General features: G+C 52.9%; 1 protein-coding gene across 1 annotated transcript in view; it reads right to left on the bottom strand.

Moving 5' to 3' along the window:
• The window catches only part of HMCN2 (hemicentin 2), a 180999-nt gene that overhangs the window by 143165 nt on the left and 21835 nt on the right, over positions 1-15999 (bottom strand). Inside the window, exons 3-5 of the mRNA XM_013007377.2 lie at positions 10711-10781; positions 9342-9500; positions 8052-8174 (exon numbers count right to left, since the gene is read on the bottom strand). Coding sequence (XP_012862831.2) covers positions 8052-8174; positions 9342-9500; positions 10711-10781 — 353 coding nt within the window. The remainder of the gene's footprint in view (positions 1-8051; positions 8175-9341; positions 9501-10710; positions 10782-15999) is intronic.

Here is a 15999-nt window from a genome sequence, read left to right as displayed (position 1 = left end):
GTAGAGTTTCTTACTGATTCACAAAATGAGGACCAAGTAGACTGACTTCTTACAATGATGAGAGGACTTGTCTTTGGTTTCTATAACTGTTTGCTCAATCTAAAGCAGGACCCTCCCCCTAAAATGCCATACCACCTAGGCACACATTTAAATATCATTTCAGAGACATCTCAAACTCTCTCCAAAACATCCCAGGAGTCCTAGACTCTGTGCGTCCCTGAGCCCATGTTAGCAACCTTTGAACTCGTGTCTCAGGTGGTGTCTCCTAGAGCACATGGTTATTTAGTGGCTCCAAATACTCACCATGGTCTTCAACATGAATGTGTGTGTGTGTGTGTGTGTGTGTGTGTGTGTGTGTTCAGCAGCAAATTACATCCCAATGTGCTGATATTAATGATCATGCCTAGTTCCCACATTTTGGTGTTTAAATACCATTTGCCACTAAAATAAACTAAGGCTCCTTGGAGAAGCGGCTGATTCCAGGCGTGAAGCAGAGAATTTTCAAGGTAAACCTGAGACAATGGTATATCCCATAAAGCAAAGACGTAAGGACACAGAGATTAATGAGGTCTGATCGAAAAGACTAGAGACAAGCTTGAAGGAGCTCCCCCGGGCTACATTTGGGCCAACTCGAGTGCCCTCCCGTGCAAAATAACAATAATGACTGCTAGCTTTGAAAGACATAGAATCCCATAATCCCTGCATCCATAAGGATACCCTAAAAGAGAGCGCAAAATACAAAACAAATCATAGCAACAGAGCCTCCTTTGACACCAGCAGAGGCAACTGCTGCCGACAGAGAAAGCGTGGAGAATAACCCTGCCTTTTCCGCAGAGAGTCCAGATCTTCCTTTTTGGAGAGTCAAAGCGCTTTGTCGTGGAGGAAAGCCAGCTAATGGATGTGGAAAGAATGATGCAATTAGGAAATCACTATTTTGCAACTCCTAATGAGATAATTGTTTCAAGCAAGACGCCACCACCCCCACCAACCCCGTGGAGGCCAAAAGTTTTAGATGAAAGGTTGGTGGGGGGCTGGGTGTCTGCAAGGAGCCAGAGCATCACCCCAAAGGCCACTTGAGTCATAAAGGGGAAAACATAGCTTTATAACACACAGAGCTGCCTGTCACCGCCTTATCCCAGCAATCAAACGCATCATCATTAGTAGTAGGACGATCAGCCATTAGTCACCTCCTACAACCCAAAGTGCTCCCAGCACCCACTAGGAAATGTCCCTGCCAGGAAGCTGAGCATCCATCCATCAGCCCTCTAAATGGAACTCCCAGTTTGGGGGAGTCGAGGGGAAGGAAAAGCAAGGTCACGCCCCACAAGGAAGCCAGCAGAACAAAGTGGGACGTAGGACACTGTACAGCTCAGCATCTCTCCAACACGTTTGTGTTCTTGGGGGCGGGGGGCTGAACTGCTCCAGATTTGAGGGGGCATGTTAGAGACACAACAACCACATGAACTGCACAGTCCTTGACGCATCTCTGGTTCGGAGGGGGGACATTACGAGAGACATTTGGCGGGCAATTGAAGAATTTGAATATGGGCTGCGTATTAAATGATATCATGAAACAACGGCTAGTTTTAGTCGATGGCATCACGGTTCCGTTGGAGTTTGATCTAGAGTCCTACTGAACTCTTTACCGATAAAGGTGCTGCTATGGATTTAATTGTGCCCCTAAAAGATGGGTTGAAATCCTGATCCCCGATTCTGTAAACATGGCCCTGTGTGAAAACACAGGTTTCCTTTCCTTAAATGTTAGTGAGGTCCGGTCAGCATAGAGTGGGTCCTAAACCCAATCACCTCTGAAAGATAAAAGGCATGGACTAGACACGCAGTCACACACAGGGGGAAGAGGAAGGCAGACTGTGGAGACAGACGTATCCACAAGCCCTGGAGCCCTGAGGATGGCAAGCTAGTAGAAGCTGAAATAAACAAGAGAGGACCTTCCCCTAGAGCAGGGGTCCTCAAACCTTTTAAACAGGGGGCCAGTTCACTGTCCCTCAGACCCGTTGGAGGGCCAGACTATAGTTGAAAAAAAAAAACTATGAACAAATTCCTATGCATACTGCACATATCTTATTTTGAAGTAAAAATAACAAACAGGGCAAAAACACCCGGCGGGCTGGATAAATGTCCTCGGTGGGCCGCATGTGGCCCGTGGGCCGTAGTTTGAGGACCCCTGCTCTAGAGCCACACCCTCAACGTCAGTGTTTTACATTTCTGTTCTTTCAAGGGGCTCTTGGCAAAATGTAGGTCCTGCTTCAGTCTATCTGGGGTGAGGTGCAAACTCTCCATAGGATGTCACTCTGGAAAGAGCTGGTTCGAAGGCCTGGACAAACTCGAGCCAGCACTGCTACCACGTGGCTCCATCGATCTCTCTCCCTCTGCTTGCTGAATTGTGGCATCTTAGCCAGCCAGCTCTAACAGAAATGCCACAAGGGGCTGGCTTTGAAGAACAGAAATTAATTTTTTCACAGTTAAGGCCGTTTGGAGTCCACACTCAGGATGTGGTTCTCAAGAGAAGTGCTTCTCTGTCTAGCTCAACTCCTAGTGACTGGCTTCCTTCAAGGTCCTGCCTTGTAGGAACCTCTGCCTCTGTTGTCGCCTCCCTTTTCCCGCCGTGTGTGTCTCTGTATCTATTCTGTACACATAGGAATCACCTGGGATCCTGTGAAAACGGAGATGCTGACTCAGTCTATCTCAGTGCAAAGGCAGTGGGTCAAGCCAGAATGAATCAGAAGGAGCCCTGGCTGGTAGGTATATTGGGTTTCACTTTTCTGTACCTTTGAAATTTTCCAACAGACATTGTTGGCTTGCTTTCATAAAGATCATCTACAAGAACAGGTAAGCCATGGTTTTAATACACACCTAAGCAAACAAGATGGTTTCCTGTTGCTTGCCAACTCCAGTCACGTGAGGACGACTTCATGACAGATTTTAGGAGAAAGCCCAGGCTACACGCAGGCTCAACCAGGAAGAAATTCTGTGGTCGATTAGCAATGTCTGCCACGGATGTGCGATTAGAAAGGGGTGCCGTGCGCGCCGGATGTTTGCCACGCTTCATCGAAAGCATAGTCCTTCCGCCCTGCCCACCAGGTGATCTTCCACGAGGGAGACGGGATAGGATGTGAGTTGGAAGAATATCTCTAGATTTAGGAAACATCTTTTTTTTACTCAGACTGTTAGAACACACGCACCTAGAAGCTGTGGCTAGCCTTCAGCTATCACAGGAGAGGAATGCCGGGTTCAGAAAACGCATCTGTCATTGTCCTTGGACCTGCCTCATGCTTTGGTGTTGCCTGGTTCTCTAAGTCATGTGTCTTCTGAATAGGTCCGACCTGCCTTCACCAAGGAACAGGGAGAAGGTACTCCATCCATGTGGGGGTTGGGCTGGAAGGAAGCAACAGCCAAGAAGTCTCAGCTACAGAGCCAGACAGAAGCTAGCCAACGAAGCAAGACAACTCCCCCGACAGCAAAGAAGCAGCTAGGACTACTGCCCTCTTTCCCTAGGGCTGGGCCTTGTCAGGGCCCGGGGAGAAACCGTCACTGAGCAAAGCGACCAGAGAGTGGTGGCAGCACCAGTCAACAATTATCCAGCCAAGTCACACCTGCTACTGTGTTGCAACTGCCACTACACGCTTCTTCAAGGATGTTCTGGTGGACGGAAGATGCACCGAGCTCAGGCTACTGAACCATCGAGAGGACTGGGACCCAGGACAGAATGGCGGTGACCTTGTCAGAGGTAAGCCTGCCCTTGGAGCACCACGGGCAAGTTGGGGGCCAGCCTCCTCCCCCACGGCCAAGCCGGTTGCCCTGTAGGCCCAGGCCTTGGGGGCCAAGGCCTCTTGGACCTTGTGATGGGTCGGGGACTCTAGAGCAGAATCGGGGAAGCTTTCTGAACCGAGAGCCTTCATTAAGCAAGAGCAATGTTTATTTGGCGAAGGCGATGACTTCCAGATGTTAGCGGAGCGAGGGATCTGGGCTCGGCATCTCTGTCATGGATGGGGAAGGAACCAAAGAATCTGGCTTTGCTGGCCTGTCCAGATGGCTGCCGCTCGGCAGTTCTCGGCGGATAAATCATCATCGCCCGAGGCTCCTCCCAGGGCACTTGACAGCCAGGGCGGCTGAGGAAGCAGAGCGGGGGGCCACGGGCCACAGATCAGAAAACTGAGGGGCACGGTCTGGACCACTCTACAGCTCAGACCCCCAGACTCCATCCAGACCTTGCCTTCCTGGGGATTTTCCCTGGAGGGAACTCCTATTCTTCAGGGGGCTTCAGTGGAGCTGGGAGAGGGGGAGGTGGATCCTGGGCCCCACACAGAGCATGAGGGGCTCAAGTGACAGCACTTACTCAGCCTCACTAAGGGTACCCGATGTGGCTCATGAGCTGTTTTCTTCCCTGTTACCAGGCAGCAACACTCCTTAAACCAACTGGGCACATGAGAAAGCTGAGGCACAGAGAGGCCAAAGACAGTGCTCAAGGTCACACAGCAGGTAGGAGGCAGAGTCGGGGCTGGAAGCCAGGCGTCGTGGCATGCAAGCCTCAACCACTCCACCGCACGGCCTCCCTCCGGGGCGGGTCTCATCAGAACCACCCGCTCAGAAGCTCCTGTGGCCCTCCTTCCTGTCTAAGAAAGGGTTCCCCTTCCCCCTCACAATTATGGGGACTGTCCCTGCTGGTGCTGGACATGGGAGGGGCCCTGAGCCCCCGGGGACTGATGCCAGCGGTGTGTGTTAATGGAAAGAAAGGGCAGAGGAGATGTGCTCCCGTTGCAGTCCCGCAGCGAGGACTTCCAGGACCCCGGGGAGGGCGCAGGCTGATCCGCTTTCTCCAGCTCTTCCGACCCAATCCCCAATCCCCGACAGTGAGCTGGGAGCAATGCTGGGGGATGCTAAACTGGGACCAGGTGGGTTTGGGGATCTAAGTCTTGATCAGAGCTGCGCACCTTTGGGACAGGCTCAGGGGCGCCCCGCCTGCCTCTGCCATGGTTCTGTCTGTGCAACCCCCAATTCTCCCTCCCAGAAGGAGTGGGCCTTCACCAACCTGTAGAGACCCCGAACCCTGAACAGGACTCCAGCTACACAGCTGGAGAAAGCCGAATGATCCAAACCATTGGGAACCAAGCTGAACCATGCCCTGCTCCGAGCTGAACACCTGGGCTGCCCCGGGCTGGCAGCAGGCGCAGGAGCAGAAAGGACAGTGCCGGGTGTGCAGTCCACAGACAGACAAGGATTGCATATGATTCCATCATACGCACTAACTAGACTAAGCCAAATCTCACGTGCTTCGGATGTGTCAACAGGAAAGGCCAGTCCCTGGAGAAGGACGTCGTGCTGGGGAACGTGGAGGGAGACCCTCGCCAAGATGGGGTGCCACAGGGACTGCAACAATGGGTTCAGACAGAAGAACAACTCTGAGGATAGCCTGGGCCTGGGCAGGGATTTATTCAGGTGTGCATGAATTGGAAGCCAACAACAACAATAAGCAACCACGTAGCGACCAGAACTTGTTCATGGCAGCGGGGTGGGGGTGGGGGGGCGCTAAGGGGGATGGGGGCAGGGAGGCTACTGATGAACGGATGCCTCCCTTCTGTGTGGGGTGATGTACAACTTTTAAAAACAGGAGTCAGATCTATGTATAGCCTCCTCCCTGGGGGATGGACAGCAGAGAAGAGGGCAGGGGGAGACGTCGGACAGTGTAACATATGACAAAATAATAATAATTTATGAATTAGGAAGGGTTCATGAGGGAGGGGGTGCGGGAGGGAGGGGGAAAAATGAGCAACCGATATTAAGGGCTCAAGTAGAAGGCAAATGTTTTGAGAATGCTGATGGCAACAAGTGCTGATGGCAATATGTGCTTGACACAATGGATGGATGTATGGATTGTGATAAGAATTGTACGACCCCCAAGAAAAACAATTAAAAAAAAACAAACAGGTGTCTGGGTGGTTGCTTATGATGAAAACCATGAGTGTCACTGAATTGTGTTCTTAAAACGGCAAACTGTTTTGTTATGTGTAGTGTGTACATAAGCACATATTTTTTAACATGAGAAACGTAAAAAAACAAAACCAAACCGCATTTACATGCCACGCCCTCCTAAGGGCAATGGTCCGCCCGGCACTTGTGTGGTTTGGGGTTCTATGCATCCTCTGAAGAGCCCTTCTCCCGGCCGGAGCCCCCTTGGCTCTGGTTAGGGTACTATCCACCCCTCCTCAAAGCATGACCACAGCTCTGGCTGCTCCCGCTTCTTTCCCAGGCTTCCCAAACGTCTGGGAACATCTGGAAGGGGCCAGATCCAAGGCATTAAGCTGATGAAGGACAGAGGCCCATGTCCAGGCTAGAGAAGGACCCTGACCCTCCCCCAGAAGCAGCCAAGCCTGGTCGCCGGCAGCCCCAAGTCAGGTTCTTGGTGTAGGGCAGGCCCCTCCGTCAAGACGCAGTGGCTCCAGCCCAGGGAGAAGCCAGGAGCTACAAGCCCCAGCGCTCGGCAACCTTTCCCCTGCCGGCTAACCCGCCTGGCTGCCCTGTGGGCTTGAACTGAATGGCAGGAATTGAGTTCCCATGCAAGTGACCCGGATCAGTTTCCCCCAAAGCAAGGACCAGGTCATCTCCTTGCTGAGAAAGTCTCCTCCCTCCCCCTGGCTTGGCGGCGCCATGCCAGGGTAAGCTGACGTGCCAAAAAACAAAGCCTAATGTGTCGCAGAAAACCATAAACGCCATCTGTCAACAGGGAGCTAAGGCATGCTAATCTAAACACGGCCCTGGAGACGGTGCTCTGCAGTTTATGAATACACAGCACAGAAAACCCTCGCCTGGAGACGACAACGGGCCAACTCCAAGCCGCAGCTGGCCTCCGCGACGCTGCCTCTCCCCATCCTCTGCTCAGGGACCCGCACTCAAGAGACCCCCGTCCATCGGTCCCCAGCTACTGACCTCTCCCCTGACTGTTGTACTAGCGGCTGGGAACCCAGTGGCCAACGGATCCCACAGCGCCCCTGCCCTTGGCGAGCTACAGCCTAGTGATGTTAAATCATTGTGTCATTGTAAAATTACCACGCTGTGAAACTGGGGGGCGGGGGGGCTGGAGGAGGTATGAAAGGAGATCAAATCTTGCTCGGAATTCAAGGAAGGTGTGGTGGAGGACGTGGTCTTTCAGCCCAGACTGGTAAGACAGGAAGGGATCAGAGAAAGTGGATCAGGAAAAAACACACAAGCCATGAACCAAGGGACATAAACAGCCAAGAGGCCAGAGTAAACAACAGGGAGGACACAAAAGATTCGATCGGAGAGGAGGAGGAGGATGGGGTGCCATCAGGGCCTTGGCATTCTCCAAGGGGCAACAGGGAGGGAATGGGGGGTGGGTGGGAGGGTTGCTTTGGAGGGACTCAGGGGTGTTCAGGCATCAGCTCACACCAACTCATGAAAAGCAGCTGTTGGCATCACCCCCCAACTCCTCATGCAGTGACTTGGTGACAGCAGCTCGCAGCCGGCCAAGGTGGGAATATTCACACCATGGCAATGGGTGCCTGTTCTTTGGCGCTCAACATTGACCAGTGTGCCCCCAGGAGAATCCCTCTGGCTGCTAGGAAGGAACGTGCGTGAGCACGAGAGAGCGCGCAGGGAGCACGGTGAGCCAGTGGAGCCACCTCCAACCCCCCAAGCTCCCAGCAACCCGGCCAGAATCCAGTGGTCCCTAAGTCCCCTGGCTGTGGGTGGATTCTCAGGCCTATACTTCTCCCAAACCTTGCCAGACCCAGTTCTCCAGCCTGGACTGGCTGTCCCATTCAGACCAAGAACTAGGTTGCTCCTTTGACCCTCCGTCTCTGTATCTGCCAGATGAGCTGGGAGCACCTCCCTCGGGTGGGTGGGAAGGTTGGTGAAAGGATGCAGGGAAAGCCCCCCGGTTGCCTCTAGGAAAAGCCACAGGTAAGCAGCGTCAACCCCAAGTGCTCTTCAACCTCGGAGCAAAGCTGTCCTGGGACACAAGGTACCCAGGGTCCCCACCATCCCGAGGCTCAGGCGATCCCTCCCTGACTCACCTCAGACACTTGCTGCTTGTCCAGGTGGAACACCTGCCCGGAGCTGGTGGCAGCGATCTCCTCGAAGGCCAGGTAGCCGGGATGAGTGCGGTCCCCACAGTCCCCCGTGAGCACAAAGACCACCTGCAAGGGCATACATACAACCCGGCTCACGGCTTCCCCAGCCCCCTGCTTCAGAGCCAGGCAGGGGTGGCCTGGGGGAGGCCTTTCCTCTCTCTGGCATTGGGGGACCCACCTGTAAAATGGGACATCCAGAGTACCCAAGAGGGGCTTAAGTGGAGAGGAAATGTTTTGAGAATGATGAGGGCAATGAATGTACAAATGCGCTTTACACAATGGATGGATGTATGGATTGTGATAAGAGTTGTATGAGCCCCTAATAAAATGATTAGAAAAAAAAAGTCCCCGAGAAGGGCCTGGGGGTGCAGTGGTCACTCGGGCTACAAACCACAAGGACAGCAGTTCGAAACCACCGGCAGCTCTGTGGGAGAAAGACTGGGCTTTCTACTCTCATAGAGTTACCATCCCGGAACCCACAGGGGCAGGTCTACCCTTCCTGTAGGCCGCTGAGTTGGCATCGACTCGATGCCAGTGAGGTGGTTTGGGTTTACCCAGAGCTTGTGCCCATCAAGCACTCAGCACAGAGGTCAGTGCTCGGGTCATGCCCTGGGAATGGGGCTGTTACTCCCCACCTGCCTCTGCCAGAACAGAGTGAATGAGGCAGAAAGGAAACCGGTTTGTCTGAATGGTCCCTGGAGCCTACAGAGTTGGAACTCCCAAGTCCAGACTGTTCTAGATGCAAGCACAGACCAGCTGCCCAGCCGTCCAGGCCTTCACCCTGGGAAGTCCCAGGGCCTCGTTGTTCCTCTCCCTTCCTCGGCTCACATCCCCTCCCCTGGCCCGCAAGCCTCGCTGGAAAGCAGCAGGAAGCCAACCCCAGAAAGCCCTGAGGATGTGAGCTGCAGAGACGAGGAGCAGAGGCCGCGCCAGGAGGAAGACGGATTGGGCTGCCTCTGACAGGGTGTAGAAGAGGAAGGGTGGTGTGGTCTTTGTCAGAGCACGGCTCACTGGAGGGGCCAGGAGGCCGGCCGACGGCGGGCAGGGGGCCCGGAGGATGAGCACACACTTGGAACCACGGGATCTGCTGGGCGCCCTCCCCTCCCTGGTGGACAGGCTGTGGTCATCGAAGAAAAGCACCTGACCCCTGCCTCCAGGGTGCGTGAGAGATCCCAGCTTCCTCGGGACCCCCTGGACCCCCTCAGTGTCAGCCCCCAAGACCAGGCGGCTCACCTGCGACTGTTTGAGCTGCAGGAGCTGCAGCACCTCCTCCTTCCGGTGGTAATCCTTGGCACGGGCGTCGGAGAAGACGTAGATGAAGGAGCCTGGGTTGGCCACCTCCACGGCGGCCTTGATGGCCCCCACACTCATCTCCGGGCAGTCTCCACCTCCCTGCAGGACAGGGACAAGTGTGCCGCTGCCACCCAGCTCCACCAGGTGGGAACCACCCAGGGTGGCCTCCTCAACCATCGGAGTGAGTGCACCCCCAGGCAGGCCCCAGGCACCCCTTGTCCTAAGACGCAAGGCAGTAGGCAGCAGCATTAGCTTAGGATAAGCAGCAGCATCCACCCATCCATCCATTCATCCGTCCACACATACATCCATCCATCCATCCACACATGAGGGGCGTGATCCCCGCCCTCCTGGAATTGAGCACGGGAGGCAGACATGTCACCAATGAGCACACACGATTACTTAATTACCATTGTGATGAGTGATGCAGTGTGTGGAGGGTGGGGGGTGAGGAGGGAGCCGCCAGAACTCTTAGAGAGGGCCGAAGAAATCGCCCACATGTTCTGGTCAACCGAGGCTTAAGGGTCTGAAGGGGTCGGCGAGGAGTGGGAGGGGTGGGCGTGGAGGGAGAGGAAAGCACCTCTAGTCATCTATGGAAGTCCTTGCAGCCTGCCACGGAACCAATTTCAAGTCAATAGGCACTGTCGCTCCCTGCCCACCCTCACAGGTGGGGGTCTTCTGAGAGCAGCCCCCCACCCCCCTTTGTCTTGCCCAGGCCGGTGCCTCCAGCAGCAGCGTTTGACAAGGCGGCTTCTCAGCAAATGTCCCAGCTCTCTCCTCGATGCACGCAGTCACCCCACTGTGACTTCCTGCGGGTGTCCGACCCCGTTCTAAGCCTGGGGAGGGTGGGGTGTCTGGTAGTGAACCAGATAAACCTGGGGCGTCCCTGCCTCCAGAAAGCTCAGGGTTGCAGTGGAGATCGGGGAGGGGGACACCAACACTGAGCCCAGGTGCTCCGTGTGTCAAAGCCAACAGATGGCCCCAGGCAGCTGACCCTGGCTCCAGCCTGGTTATAGGTGACTTAACTCAGAGCCCCACTCCCCCCTGCAGCCACCATGCGCACTGTCAAGTGGGCACCAGCGTCTCCTGCCACCACTTTCTTTGTTCATTCACTGCATTAAAAAAGGACCTCTGGGGCCAGGGAGAGGGGTTACCATAGGGGCTCCGTCCCCTGAATAAATGGAAGAAGAGCCAGCTGAGCAGAGCTGGGCGGCAGGTCCTGGCAGGTGGAGGAAGCCCCCACAGTACCTTCTGGGCTCAAAGGGACAACACGGAAGAGGACCCGCAGCCAGGACAGGGGTGAGCGCACCTGTACGTAGAGTTCTCTCAGCTCCTTCTGAAATACCGCTGGGTCTGCCGTGAGGGTCACTGGGCCAATATCTGCTCAGAAGAAAGAGTGGGGTTTGGTGGGCTGGGGCTCCCAGACTGTGGTTGTTCCATCACTTTGTGTCAACTTGAAGTTTGTGTCAACTACACTGTAACAGTGTAGGGGTGGTCTTCAACCTGTCGATCAGGTCCCAGCCTGATGGTGCCTCCCTGTGGGCGTGGCCTTCTCCTAAGGAGGGCCCTGGGAACCTCCCCCCACCCCTCTCTCTGCCTTCACCTTCCTGCTGGCTGACCCTGCTTGCTGCCAGGGCCCTGTGACGCGTCCACTGCCACTGGATCCACACGACTTTGCACCCACCAGCCTGTGATCTCCCAGCATTCTGCATCATTGCATGTGGTTGTGTGAGTCTGAAGAGGGACTGATGGACTAGTTACAGGTTTGAGTTGGACTGGAGTGGGATGTGTTCTTGATGTATAATTACTTCTTGACATAAAGCTCTTTCTTGTACATATTTGAGTGTCTCTGGGCTTGTTTCTCTACTCAACCCAGCCTAACACACAGCTCCCACGGGCCAGGGCAGCATCTGCATGATTAGCAATCAGAGGAGAGAGGAGAGACCTGTGCCAGAAGGACCCTCACAAAGGGAGAAGAGATACGGAAGCAGCATCCAGGACTGCCCTCCCAAGGAAGGGGAGGAAATTCAGACCACTCTGTCCTCTGTCTGGCTCCAAGCCAGGGTCTCAAGGTCAAGGGGAGTCCAGAGATGAGGGTAGGAAGCAAACTTCAATGCCTCCCTCTCCAACGGTTGTGACCCAGATTCCCTCGGGAGCCTCCCTCTACCAGCGCATCCACCCTTCCTTTCAGAGGGAGAGTAATTCTAGGAAGATAAAGCAACAGAGAAACAAATGAATGGTCAAAATGAACCTCAGGCCAATTGCCCAACGCCAGACTGATCAGTCAAAGCCGAACCTGCTGGAAACTCAATGTGCACGGTGAGCTTCCTCTGAAAGCCCCAAAAACAGGCAACACACAAGTCGGCGAGGTCACGGAGCAACGGGACCGCTCATGCACTGCTGACGGGGCGCAAAATGGCTACATCACTTTGGAAGGCGACTGGAAGCTTCTTTAAAATTGAACACCCCCCCAAGATGTGATCCAGACATCCTGCCTCTCAGCAGAGGCTCAAGGCAAATTGGGAATGAACGCACAAGTTCTCATGAAGACTTTCACACGAATGTTGGTTTCCAAGGGCCACACACGGGAGCCACCCAAATGTCCGCCAGCAGGGGGACAAGCCAACTGCGGGCTACTTAGAGCATCGAGTGTCACACAATCTGAGCACACAGGAAGCTCGGTGTCCACAAATTGCCACACAGAAGATGCCAGACAGAGAGCACACCCTGCAGCATGCCACATACAGGGCAATCAATCAATGAAGGAGGAAGAATCAGAAGAGAGGTTGCCTGGGGGTTAGAGGAGGTTGAGTGGGAAGCGATACAAAGAACTCCTCTTTGTGAACGGGTTCCACGGATGTATCCATTCGCCAACGTATACAGTTAAAAGGTGTGCATTTCAATTAAGGTAAATTGTATCTTATACAAAGGGAACGATGCAAAAATTATCCCTGAGTGGGGGGACAGAGTGGGGGGAGGTCTCGATGGAGCCAGGACGGCAGGTTTTTTATATATATATCATTTTTATGTTGCGTGATGGCGACCCGGGGATTCATTAGACTGTTCTGCTCAGTCTGTATATATTTGACATTCCCCGTAAGAAAGCGATGTTCAAGACTAGTATAAGTGACGATCATGGCCAACACAAGCATGGTCAAGCATGCCCTGAAAACCATACTAGAACTCCAACTAGCCCTGGGGCTATGGACACAGGGGATTTTACACAATTTCAGAGATTTCTTAGGCAAACGTTTAAGTCCTTGGTGAACTCTAATAATGAGCTATTTTTAGTTTATCAACTCTAAACCCCTATCACCCTGGGGGAAAAAAATCCCTCTATATGCTCATTATTCAGTAGGCCCAGTCCTTGGCAAGAGGATCCTGGGGGATTATCCAGAATTCACCCACAATTATCAAGGATAAATCACTGTGGGAGAGATCCCCACCCCTCTGCTCTGTAATTATCCATCACCTCCTCCACCCCTGCCCCGCCTGCTCTGATCTTTACCAAGCCCTTCTCCCCCTACCACCCAGAGAGAGCTTCCTTTTCGCTGATCCCCGTAGCAGCTAAGTCAGCCTAAAGACAGCAGCTAGTCCCTCAAACAGAGAGAGTGGCATCCTGGCTCCATCCTTCCCCGGCTACGGGGCCTCGGAGATCTCACCTCACTGCCCCGAGCCTCCGTTTTCTCATCTCTAAAACGAAGAGTCAGAGCAACACCATCTCCCACATGGACTCCTCACTGGAGAACTCAGGGAGGCCCAGTAGGCAGGCGCTTAACACGGAGCTTGGTACATGGCGAATCTAGGCAAATGAGAGCCGGCCAACTTTAGTTGGCCATGCTCTAGCAGACCGTCAGAGAAGGGTTCCCACTTAGTATGAGGTCCTCGAATTCTTGTCAACTTTGCCCATTTCTTTATTACGTTACATTGACACATAGGGTTGCCGTCTGGTTGCCGATTCCATGGGTGTCAAAGTAGCACTGAACGGGATGGGGTTTCCGATGGCTCGGTGTTTTCAGAAGTCGGCCGCCAGGTTGTTCTTCCCAGAGTGGACTGGAACCACCAACCTCGTGTTCAGCAGTGAGTTAACCCACTAACTCCGAATGAAGTCTCTCCACTGCCAACAGGATTCATAGCGCAGTAGCTGTACTGACATTTATTAAGCACTTAGCACCGGCTTGCAGGCTAAAGAGCTTCCCATGGACTAACTTACTGAATCTTTCCTGGTGCCTCGGAGGTCCTAGTCTTAGCCATATTTTGCAGAGGAGGAAATGGAAACCCAAGAGAGATTAGCTAACTTGCCGATGACACACAGCCAGTCGGTGGCAGAATTAGGATACAAGCCCAGGTCCGCACAACTCCAGAACCCAAACTCTGAACTTCTGTGCCCAAGAAACATGCGTGGAAATTCCTGATACACAGAAACAAAAGGGGAGGGGTGGAATTACCAGAGATAGTCATATATATATATATGACTTTGAAAATCTTGATGCACATTTGAAAGCATATAAATACATCCTACATCAACGTGTACTATTTTAAGCAGATTATTTTTACTGTCGCAAAATTAACATACTATTTTTAAGCTGAACTTTTTTTCACTGAGCAGCACTTGGGAACATCTTTGCAGGAGGTTGAATAGTTAGTGCCACATCACGGTTTTTTAAAGGCTCCGACGTATCTCTTTTGTTGAAATGCCTGATAATGGGCTGTCCAATCTCATATGGCTTGGTTTCTAATTTCGGTTATAACGAACTGTGTTACTAAGATCACCTTTGTAGCCACCGTCATTAGGCCCTAGTTGCATTGCTTCCTGGGGATGGCTTCCCATAAGTAGAATGACAGGGCATCTGACTGGCCAATGTCAAGGGCATTTGACAAGATGCAAATTCAGGAATCTCCTCGCTGTCTTCCCCAAGCCCAGATACACCTGCCTCCCACGCCTCCTCCCTGCCAATGTCCAAGAAAGTACCCTTGCTCACGGTTTTAGTCACAGTGCCCCAGCTCAAGCATTGCCATGAAGGGCCAACGCCTGCCAACCAAGTACAGCCTCTGTCACTCCTAGCTCTCAAATCTGGTCAGCCGGATCGCCTCTCTCTGGATCTATCAGTAATGCCCACTGCCCCGTGCGGTTCCCACCAGAGCTAGATTGACCACGTTCTCCCCAGCCACAGAAGACAAATGAAGTGGGCCACATGGGTTTTCATAAATAAAAGATTCTCTGGCTAGGAGGGTCAGCCTTTCCTAAGGTCTATGAGCTGCCTACGTGAGGGGTTGGAAGTTGTTCTTTCTTTCGTGGGAGGACAGTAAGAGTCAAAGGGACATGGCTAAACTAGACAAGACACAGTGGTGGCCACCAATAGCCACTCTCTCTGCATTTTTTCTTTTAGGCTTTGCTTTTTGTTTTTTCTTTTGTTTTGTTTTACTAGATTGATGCGTTAGTCTGGGTACATTAGAGAAACAAATCCACAGGAACTCAGATGCATAAGAGAGAGTTTTAGATAAAGGTTAAGTGCACATCAAGAAAACAACCCAACCCAGTGTTGCTCAAGCCCAGAAGTCCAACATTAGCCCATATGTCCAACACCAATACACAAAGTCCTCCTCCATCTCACAAAACACACACTATGAGACCGACTGCAGGAGGAAAGCTGAGTCAGTGAACGAATAAGCATCTCAGCACTAGCAGGGGTCTCCACACGGCTGCTCCAGCACCCAGGGCTGCATCGGGGTAGGTCCATGTGACTTCTCCTCAGTGATATCTTGCAGGAAGTGAGCTTTGCCTGCTGAAGCAGGAAATTGGCTAAGGAAGCTGCACCCTGGTCCGATCATCAGAAAGCAAGAGACCCGAGAACTAGAAAGGCGAGCCTCACCGAGCCATTTACCCCTCCACCTTTCAATTAACCCCACATGTGTTTATCGGCCAGGTTAACTATCTCAATTGAGAAACCCAAAATCTAGGTGGCTGAGTCTGTGGCTGAAAGGTGGGGAGGGAGTGGCTGACCCATCACCAATATGTCCTTGAAGATCCCACAGCAAAGGAGGCAACAGGACGGGGCAGGATATGTAGTACGGGTCCCCAGGTGCTCCTCATGGTGCCCCTCCTCCCTCCTGGCCAGGCATGGCTAGTCTGCACTCAGAGCTCCAACCCCATACATCCCAATGTGATTGCGATAAGAATGGAGGGTGGATGAGGGGAGGAATGGTGGCAGTGAGGGAGGTGGGGGGGGAAACCACAACTTCTACCCACTCATCATGTAGCTGGCATTCTTTTTTCCCCAACAGCTTCATGGGCATAGAATTCACCTACACAATTCAATAGTTCAATCCCATCGAGAGGAGTTGTACAGTCCTCAGTGCAATCTGCTGGGGAAGGTTCTCTTTCTTCTTGTGCTCATCGTTATTAGCCCCCCACTTCCCCCACAACCTCTCCTGCCACACCCCCAAGGGACTATTGATCCAGTTACTGCCTCTATAGATGTACCTATCTGGAGTTCATCTACAGAAAACATTTTTTTTTAATTTTAAAGCTAACAGCAAAGTAAAGTAATAAAAACCTCAATTGCAAATGAGAGCCGGCCAACTTTAGTTGGCCATG

This window comes from Echinops telfairi, unplaced genomic scaffold (assembly GCF_000313985.2).
Source record: "Echinops telfairi isolate 266 unplaced genomic scaffold, ASM31398v2 ScPeMD7_22;HRSCAF=79, whole genome shotgun sequence".
In the NCBI taxonomy this organism is placed as follows: Eukaryota; Metazoa; Chordata; class Mammalia; order Afrosoricida; family Tenrecidae; genus Echinops; species Echinops telfairi.
This window is presented reverse-complemented; position numbering and strand designations above follow the sequence as displayed.